The 10,322-nt window shown below is 41.2% G+C and overlaps 1 protein-coding gene across 6 annotated transcripts; it reads left to right on the top strand.

Moving 5' to 3' along the window:
• Positions 1 to 4,395: 4,395 nt before the first annotated feature.
• LOC114548116 (zinc finger protein 37) lies at positions 4,396 to 10,322 on the top strand. 6 transcript variants are annotated; one of them, XM_028567852.1, is made up of 4 exons: positions 4,564 to 5,007; positions 7,237 to 7,324; positions 7,471 to 7,796; positions 8,952 to 10,322. In XM_028567852.1, exons 3-4 carry the CDS (start codon positions 7,553 to 7,555, stop codon positions 10,241 to 10,243), a joined length of 1,536 nt encoding a protein of 511 aa, XP_028423653.1. In that variant the 5' UTR covers positions 4,564 to 5,007; positions 7,237 to 7,324; positions 7,471 to 7,552; the 3' UTR covers positions 10,244 to 10,322. The 6 variants fall into 6 exon arrangements, with proteins under 6 accessions (XP_028423657.1, XP_028423653.1, XP_028423655.1 ...); XM_028567854.1 differs by having other exon boundaries at positions 7,237 to 7,301; XM_028567853.1 differs by lacking the exon at positions 4,564 to 5,007 and adding an exon at positions 5,015 to 5,096.

The raw sequence follows: 10,322 nt of genomic DNA on the forward strand, positions 1-10,322 counted from the left end.
CTCTCCTTTTCCTCCTCCTCTGGCTTGCTCTCAGCTGCTCCCCCTCCTCCTCCTTCCACTAAAACCCTCCTGCTTTTCCCTCCCTCACTGTACACAGCATTAGTGGGAGACAGAGGGAACGGGAGGGGTGGAGGGATCAGAGGGATAGGGTGTGTACCATGTGACCTGATAGTGTAGTAGGATTCCCCCAGCAGCTGTCGCACTCATTCCTTCATAGTGCTTCACTCTGAGCTTCATCCACTTCCACTGATGACCAGTGTTAGTAAACTGTCAGTGGAGCAGGGATACATCATCAGGTTTAACAGATATCTATCCATGGTCTAAGGGCTGTTCAACATTTACCCACCATGAGGTAAAAATGTTTGAGGGAACAAGTTTGGGAAATGTTTGGACCCGAACAGACAAATTCTCAGCCAGGATTGCCTCCACACGGCTCTCACCAGAGTCGGATTGACTTAATTCTCTGCACAGGACGTTACTCCATTATATCTTCACATAGCAAATATTTGATATAACAATGGATCAAATGACTAATGTGAAAAGGGGGGGCGGGGCATCATGCTGACAAACCCACAAAGAATCATCCAACTCTTGTTTTCCTCTTCTATACAGAACCCTTTAATGTTTTTCAGTTTATGGTTTTGGTGATACGGCCCACAACTTTGTTTTGGTTGACACCCTCAACCTTGTTTCCATGGGAAAACCCACTGTACCCAATGTTCACCAAACATTCATAGAGACAGACAAAGTTAGCAAAAAGCTGCTGAACATGGTTGCCACTTACACCCAGGTATATCATATTACAGAATTATGGTTTATCACAATGTTGGTCTCATTTTATACCATTTCTACAGAAATAGAGCTGGGTGGGCGGAGGGGATCCGGAGGAAGGATCCAGGGACAAGTGGCCGGGGAACTGTAGAGGGCTTGGCAGAAGGCCTCAGGCAGACGGCAGGGCTGAGCACCTATGGAAAATGACCAGGGAGTTGTCGATGTAGGCGGAACGACTCAAAGACAGTGACAAGTAGCAGGTGTCAGACCGCAGACTGGAAACTAGGAGCAAGTAGCCGACTCTGGAACTGATGAGAAGTCGGCTAGGACCCAGACTCTGGAACTAGCTCAGGATGGACATCAATCATACAGCTGGGCTGCGGAGACTCTGGGTCGCTGGGCGACCGAGGCTCAGAATTGCTGGGCAGCATAGTGCTGAGGACCTGGGACTAAGGCTTGGGCTGATTACTGGGAACCTTGGACTAAGACTTGTAGGACCCGACAGGATAGGCTCTGGAATTGCATGGCATGGTAGCAACACGGTCCAAACAAACACTTTTCTCAAAGCCTGGAAGTCTGGCAGATTCTGCCTGGGCCAGTCGGGTTCCCAGGAATGGGTTAGGGGCTGGAGCAGACATGGGGCTAGCTGACTGGGGTGCTGGCTGGAGGCTATTGGCTAGTCAACTGAGGGGCTGGCTGGAGACTAGCATGCTGATGACGAAAATGCTGTAGGCTAGCCGATAGGGGTGCAGGCCGGAAGCTAGTTGACTGGGCAGCAGGCTGGGGCCAAGCAGGCTCAACGCTTGCAGGCAAGGCATATAGGAGTTGTCAAGTGCTTAGTAGTTCTAGATAGCTTCTCTGCTAGTAAAGGCATGAAAGAAACCTGAGGAGAAACCTGACCAGAGCGATGGTCAGAGCTGCCTTTTTTTGTGCTCAACTTTGGAGGTGTTGTCTCAACAGTCAAGATGACACTGAAAGTGAGAATCATCTCAGCAAATGTGTCCACTGGTTCCATGTTTGGCCTGATTGTACTGTAATGATCACTGGTACTGGCAGACTTAACTCCAAAAGCATGACAATGAGACAAACAGAATAGCAATGAAAGTTCCGTTTACGTAATGACATTTACAATCCACAGATTGGTTATAATTTTACTTTTCATCTTATTTTTCTCTTTCAAATAGGTCTGGCTAATCTGGGGATTTGTTTACTGTCTGATTGTTCCACTGCTCCTGTTCTTTGCCCTGTCTGACTTATTCTTCGTGATGTCAGAGTATTCCCAGATTGACTATTTTCTTGGCGAGTACAATGGTATTACAACCGAAAGGAAATGATGGCCAAAACAACAAAAATAACTATTTCCACAGCAAGTCTGAATTTAGCGCCACATATTTGCACAAAACAGGTAATTAAATCCTTGAGTTCTAATGGTCTCATACTTTGTCATGGAAAAAAAAACTTAGAAGTTGTGTTTTTCCCCATTTTTGTGAGAATTGATGTTTGAGCAATTAAAATAATTTTAATGAGATTTACATTGAGGAAGTAGCATGAGTTTGACATCATTCACATCTTATTTTGTGAAAAAAAAGTCATCCGCAGGATGAGGTAACTCGTAACAACAAAAGCTGTAAGATAGAGATCAATGACAAGAAACGTCTTCTTTTCAGACAATGAACAGTCTGTAAAACACACCATTCTATAGTTCCCTCACCAAGAATTACGTAAACTCAAACTTTCTTTTGCTAAAAAGAATGAAAAGAAAAATTACATCAGAGCTCGGAGCCAGCTGAAGACAAAGAATTTAACAATTTCATCTCAGACTTGATATGCATTGTTCCAGTGATAACTACTGTATACACAAAATGTTGCAGTATTTTTGCATTAGAACTTTGTTGCAGAGCCGATGTGCAATGACTTGTAATAAAGTTTTGAATAGAAATGAAAAGTTCTAATAAACTGGAATTATTCATTAAATCTGACTGCTTGGCTCCAGAATATTCCTGGGAACATCTTAGACCATTGTTCACCTTAGCTCTAAACTAAATTCAAATGTACACTACTAATATAAGTACAAATCAATCACTGTTGTGCACCCTTGCGTGAAATGTCAGCATGTTGTATTACAGATATGTTTATGGGCATCCTTTCTACAATTAGTGCAGTTGCACAATAACTATGTAATTAATCAAACTATATTACATCAAATAATCTGGAGAGCAACCGACAGAATTCACAAAATATTGACACATTTGAAACCTTGTTTTTAACACACACACACACACACACACACACACACACTATCCTTGAGGAATGAGGAAAAGGACATCCTGTGGTGCTTCCCTTGAGCTGTATAGCTGGAAACTCCCACCCCACAACAACAGGAACGGGCAGGCTGGCCTGCCACATCGACCCACTGTTCTCCCCTTCACAAATCACTCTTATGATTCCTGTTTGCACAGTAGCTTAATGCTCACAGGCACATAGTCTGGAAAATAAACATCCAGCAGACTTATTTAATTTATGGCTTTTCTTTATTGCTACTGAGCATTATAGCCCTGACCACAGCCTTATTACTCAGTTTAATTGGGGCGTATTAAACAACCTGTGAGTTTCCCAGTGAAATGTTACCTGGAGCACAGAGTAATCTCCGATGCTTGAGATGTGAAAATGCTGCTCAGGACTGAAACTATGGAAGCCCAATGCTGCCATCTAGTGTACCATACTGGTACATGGACTTGAATGCACATAGACTCCATGGAGCTACAGTCAACAAGGGTAAACCTCTGCAGCCACGGGTCTGAATCATGCATTTTACCATAGGCAGTGGTTCCCAACCTTCTGACATACCCCTGTCCTATTAGATTAACTCAAGTTACTCTTTCCCGTAATGTTCCAAATGGGTTTATTTCAATTTTTCTAAACTTGATGTTACTCTTAACAATATTTTGTCATACAGTTATTACAATATTGTAATATCATATTATTGAACTTTCAATGTATAGGTTGGTTTGCTCAAGTTTTCAGTCATACTACTAGTTGCAAAAGCTAGCCGTTTCAACCATCGCATATATCAAACATTTAACCAATTACTATCCAATATGTTACACTATTTATTGTTATTTTTTAATTCTTTACTTGTACATAGATATTTCAACAATTTATCCATCACATTAAGCAAACTATTAACAGTTTATTCATTACTTTTAGCCAGTGGTGGAAGAAGTATTCATATATTTTAAAAGCGTCTTGGATCAGAGCAAGATTTCCCAGCTGATCCAAGAGTCTTTTCAAATAGTTTATTTAGGAAGTTTATTTAAGAAGTAGGAGGATTTCCTCAACACATAAAGGAACACTTCATTCTTCAGTTCATCACAAATATTCAAAATCAACACATCTGGACATACATGGTTTTCACTGGACAGGAAGGGATGGAAAAATGGTCATCTAAAAAGTAGTCTGGCATTGCGAGACCTATCTCCACAGCACTGTTACAAGTTAAGCTGTCAGATAAATGTAGTGCAGTAAAAAGATAACTATTTCCCTCTGAGATGTAGGCCAGTCTAGTATAGAGTAGCAGAAAATGGAAATACTTAAGTGAAGTACAGGTAGCCTACCTTGAATTGGTACTTAACCCTGGTGTTGTCCTTCAGTCGACCGTACACATCTTGAAAATCATGGATGTATCAAGAGCTGAAAATGAACACTTTTTCTCGCTATTTTTCTGACGCTTTTTTCAACGTTTTTGTTCGCTTTTTCGACGGTATTCAGAAAAGTATGCTGGAACTCAACGGTAGATGGCGGTAATAGTATTGGTACAATGCATGACAACCAAAGAAGAAGACATTGCACTCTTTGCAAGCTAATTCACTATGCGACGTTACGCTATGTTTTTAGCATTGTGACCATGGGGGTTATTATTACACATTCATGATTATGACATGTCAACGTAAACCCGGACAATGCACAACGTAGAGCTGGCAAGTTAGCATAATTGTTACAGTGTATGCTAGCTAGCTAGCAGTGGAGCTTTAAATGCTTGCGATACTGTGGCCGCACCTTTGAAACGTTAACGTTACACTAAACATAGTAGTAGCCCGCAGCAGCAGCAGAAGCTTGTGTCCTCCCGTTAGCAGTGTGTTTGTCTCTCAAGCTCTTGTTTGTATGTAGCTAGGCTACCTAACGTTATACATCCGCGGTATTAACTGGCAGCTCGGAGATAGCCTTCCTGTCAGCAGGGTAAGCACAACAATGTACCTGATGTTCTGGTTGACAGACGATGGCGACAGCTCGATCAGTGTTTGCCCAGGTTACGCTGACTATTTGGGGTAACTGTTGAGTACAAATTAAGTTAACTTATCTCAGAAATACGTAGCGTAACGTTAGCTAGCTAAAGTTATAGAATGTGTGAACGGCTAACGTTAATTAAGCCAAACCTCATTAAACCGTTGTTGCACTTTGTTCCATTGGTTGCCACTAAACGCACACTGTAACGTTACACACATAATAGAGCATAACGTTGCATGTCTAGTGGCACTCTGGTTTAGCGGCATACATACGGTAAACGGTAAATTTAACGTGTAAAAATGTGAACCATACGATGCATGCACGGCTGTTTAGCAACCAAAGTAGCTAAAGTATTATGTATTTTCAAAGTATTTATGTAACAAGTTTTTTAATCAACCACACATTGATACTTCACCACCAGTAAACCTTAATCTACAGTGGTTTAGTCTTGTCAGTGTATGTGGGCGTGACAATGTGTCTTTTTTTATGAATTTTGTTTTTTCTAATGTCAAAGACCATATTGAAAAACGCCTAAAGTAATGTCTTCAAATAGCTTTTTACATTTGAGTAACTGTCCAGAACCCACAGATATTCATTTTACGGTCACAGAAAACGAACAAAACCAGCGAAAATTGTCACAATTAAGAAGATGAAAGCACTTTAATTTGAGCATTTGTGCTTGTAGAGCTGTAACAATTAATTATCAGAAATAATTGCGATTTAACAATATAATAGTCTCTTTCAGTAAATTTTTTAAATATTTATTACTTATGAATTCCAGCATACATTTAGGTTATATCACTGTTATGTGACTCAAATAATGTAATAAATAGGGATGCATTCGGGTTTGGATTCGGCCGAATATTGGGCTTTTTGACGGGGTTCGGTTTCTGCCGAACCTTAGAATTTTTTTCCACCGAACCCTACGCTTGCACTACGCGCTCTACGCTGGTCGCCGTAATGACGGCGCCGTTGATTACGAGAAGGTGTTTACTAGGTGGAGTGTTCAATGCAGCAGGCTGTGAGAAAGTGAAAATTGAACTTGTGAGCAGAAAAAGTGTTGTTTGGCAGTACTTTCAGTCAAAAGAAGGCCATTCAAGTCCAGCTACATGTTAAATTTGCAATGCCGATTTGTCTGGTGGTGGCGAGGACCCTAAACACTACACAACATCGCCGCTGTTAAAAGATTTGCGTATGAAACATCCGAAAGAATACGAGTTGTGTATGAAGAAACAGACAGCAGCCAAAATGCAGCAACTTCAGGTACGGCAAAGGAAGGACAGTCACAGCTAAAATCTTGTGTTGACCAGACAATGCCTCTCCGGCTGTCAGCTCTTCTCTCGGCAAATGAGTCTCCCTACAGTGGGAGCTGAGCGACCAAACGGCCGGCTGCTGCTCGTTAGCTAACGTTAACTTTCTAATTCCACCCACCCAACATGCCTTCATCTTACACTTGTTAGCGACAATTTGCCAAACTAAATTATCACTCATCTGGCGATAGCGATGTGCTTCCTACGATGTGAAAAGAGCGCGTGAATTCAACATTAAGTTGTTACATGTACTATTTTAGAGGCTGGGGCCGTTGTTTACTTCATGAATGTGTTTACTGTGTTAATGGACTGAGGATGGGAGGAGGATTCGGTATTCGGATTCGGCAGAATCTTAACCAGTGGATTGGATATTCGGCCAAACCCCAAAAATCTGGATTCGGTGCATCCCTATTAATAACACAGGGACATAGCCTATAAAGATATAAACAACGCCTCTTTTTTGTTGTTATGAACACGTATAGGGTCAAGTGCCAACAACTAGCCTAGCTTTGGCTCAACAGTCCGACCAATAATCACTTATATTACAATTTGGCATATCCAAACAACAACAATTACCATTAACATTCATACTGCTTAAGTCCTTAGCTAATGTTAGCAATTAATTGGTGTTATACATTTCTTTTTTTCAAAAGTGATTTTTTTTTTAGCTCCAAAAAAAGTGTTTCCTTAATAAATAAATAATTTGCAAAGTCCACCCAAATACATTTGCACAATCCAAAAATATTTTTTGTGTCAATTATAATTTTGTGTGAAAATGCATTAAAATGTGAAGGCTGTCTGAAAGTTTGAAAAAATGATGCATTCCAGTGCAAAAGCATACCATAGCTTGTTAATACAATCCTGTTTGCAGACTCCAGTTTCCTGAATCACTGACCATTGGAAAATACTTCTACTGCTAAAAATGATAATGACCTGGTAGGCCCTCAGTGAAGCCCATGGTGTGCACATATTAAGTTTTTGTCAAAGAATTGGTCAAATATTTAACATTTTGTGAACCATTACTTAAAGTGCTAAGTTTAAGTGGCCTATTTGCTTGATTATGGAAACAGTTACTGATAAGCTTTCTGTTTGTCTGTGTTTGCAGACATGGCCAGAGGAAGGTGCGATCTGAGGACAGAGAAAGTTCACGTGGAGCGATAAGGAGTGACCAGGGGGCTTGAAGGCTCATGTCTACTTCACAAACATTAACACCTCTCGACTCTGGCGGCAGAGAACACCTCAGCATGGTGAAGGCAGTAAAGATGGAGCTTCTGAGAGCACTCGTCAGTGAGCGTTTGTCTGCAGCTGCCGAGGAGATCTTCAAGCTTGTAGAAAGAACCATAACAGAATATGAAAAGGAAATGTCCCGTTCAAAGTGGGTGGTGGACAGCCACCGCAGACTGCTGGATGTTGCCAAGTCACATAATGAAGGTCGGTTTATAAGAAGATTGCTTTCTTTAAAAGGAAATCATGACATGGATCAATGTCTTGAGGTTTGAAGTTGCCCATGATAGCAGTTAGCAAGACAGTTTTTTCAAAGATGTTCACAATTATATACTTTAATATAGTTTTTAATTACATTTTATTTAGGGCTGTCCCACCAAGGACAAAAAAAAATAACACTTTTAGTAGTGGTTCACAAAAGGTTAAAGGGAACATATTATGCTTTTTCGTATTTTCTGTCATATTTACAATGTTAAAATGTCGGAATTTTAGGTCTGCCGAGGTTTCTTCCTAAAAGGGAGTTTTTTTCTTGCCACTGTCGCAATAGCCACTGCTAATGCTTGCTCTTGAGGGAATTACTGTAATTGTTGGGGTTTTGGAATTTATAGCATGTGGTCTAGACCTACTCTATCTGTAAAGTGTCTCGAGATAACTTTTGTTATGAATTGATACTATAAATAAAATTGAATTGAATTGAAACGTGGTCAAATAATGAGGTAAATGTATTTTAGAGAAACCACAGTGAGCTAAAACGCAGATTTCGAACTGTTCTTTGCGCTCCTGAATGGTGGTTACAGTATTTTGTGCAAAGAGCCAGTTAAATATTATGCAGTCCAACTTTAAGTCAAATATCCTCAAAAACATGATTCTTTTCATTATTTTTCAGTAGAGCTGGGCGATATGGAGAAAATCAATTATCATGATATTTTGGACCAAATACATTGATGCCGATATTGCCGCAATATTGTCAGGTTGACTTGGGGTGCTTTTACAAAAAATGTACACAGTTGGATTTTAGATAAATAATCATCAGTAATGTGGAAACAGGAAAACAGGAGAAGACCACACTTGTTTCAAATCACGACGTTACGATATCTAGTCTCATATATGGATGTCGATATTAATATCAATATATTGCCCAGCCCTAATTTGGGGGTTTGTAAGATGTCAGAATTGGACAAACATTTGTAAAAGGTATAAAAAAGTATTGTCCTGAGGTATCACTTTACACAAAGAAGGTGTACTCCACTTATATAGTATTGCAGTTCCATAAAGTTGAGGTACTTATGAGAGGAAGATAAATGAAAATAAAATAAATGGTTAAAAGCAGCAGAGAAATAAATGTTTTCTCCTTTGCTTCAGACTCTTTCCAAATGCCTGCCTCGGTGGTGAAGTTGCAGTCCGGCCAGCAGCAGACTAGTGCCAGCGTGAACGTCAGCGTGTGCTGGGCTGAACCAGAAAACACCACGTCAGAGCCAACAGAAGACCGTCCCAACACAGACAGCACTCATCCTGACCCGTCTCCCGCCAGTGAAAATAATCAAAGTGGTCAGGAGATACCGATTGATATCGAAGATGATGATGTGAAGCAGGAGTGTGACGTCAACATGCCTTTGAATATCGTCAAAGTGGAAAAAAGTCCCGTATGCTTGAGCGGTTTTTCTTCCACAAAGACAACGGTACGACACATCAAAAAGCATCCAGAGGACAATTTGTCACTTTACCAGTGCCAGTTCTGTGACCTCTACTTCTGCCACAAGTCTGAATTTGTCAGTCACACCAGAACACACAACGGCGCCAAACCATACACGTGCCACAACTGTGAGAAAAGCTTTGGCGAGAGGCATAGTCTGCTTATTCACAGACAAAAACACACTGAGGAGAAACCACATCTGGGTTTTAGTCCAAAGGTGGAGGCAGAAACTGACCTCAGATCAGTGACACCTGCCAGTAAGATTGAAGAGCAGGCCTGCAGACAGGAGGATTCTGGCATTAACATTTTTCCACGTACTGTCACTCCCTATGACAAAAGTGAGTTTGATCAGGAGTCTCTGCAGCCCCTCTGTCTTTACCAAATCCAGACGGTTGCCGATATAGATAAAGACTCCTCAGCTGCAGTAACAGTTGGTCACATTAAAGCTGAGCCAGCCGGAGCTGATGCTGGCGTGTCAGACGGTGCCACGTATGATCAGCTGCTCCTTTCAGTGAGCCCAAGTGAACAGGGTGACGGTAAGACAGAGCCTAAACATCTCAACATTAACGGTATCCTAAAGAGTGGACCTTCGGGAAAATTCACAGAGCTCATCGTTCATTTTGAAGCAGGAACAGCACAGAAACCCTACAAGTGTCGTCGTTGCACCAAATGTTTCTCCTCAACTAAGACTTTATTAAGACATGCAAGGACCCACACGGAGGACAAAGCGTACCAGTGCCACTTTTGTGGGAGGAACTTCTGTCAGAAGTCGGACCTGGTCAATCATACAAGGATACACACAGGAGAGAGACCGTATCAGTGCCAAGAATGCCACAAATCATTTGCACAGAAAGGCAACCTGGTGGTTCACATGAGGAAACATGCAAGAGATAAACTGTATCAGTGCCAAGAGTCCAGCCGGAGCTTTAGTCAGAGGTCATCTTTTGACTGTCGCCGATAGTTTAAAGGTTATACAGCTTGGTTCTGGGTATCAAACCTCAATACTTGGTCTCAGTGAAATAAAGTCTGTTGCAAGTCAA

Source organism: Perca flavescens, chromosome 21 (genome assembly GCF_004354835.1).
Source record: "Perca flavescens isolate YP-PL-M2 chromosome 21, PFLA_1.0, whole genome shotgun sequence".
NCBI classification, from domain to species: domain Eukaryota; kingdom Metazoa; phylum Chordata; class Actinopteri; order Perciformes; family Percidae; genus Perca; species Perca flavescens.

Coding starts and splice junctions, on each gene's coding strand:
- LOC114548116 (XM_028567856.1), top strand. CDS start 7,553: ATGTCTACTTCACAAACATTAACACCTCTCGACTCTGGCGGCAGAGAA. Junction 7,797..8,951: donor TGCCAAGTCACATAATGAAG/GTCGGTTTATAA, acceptor CCTTTGCTTCAG/ACTCTTTCCAAATGCCTGCC.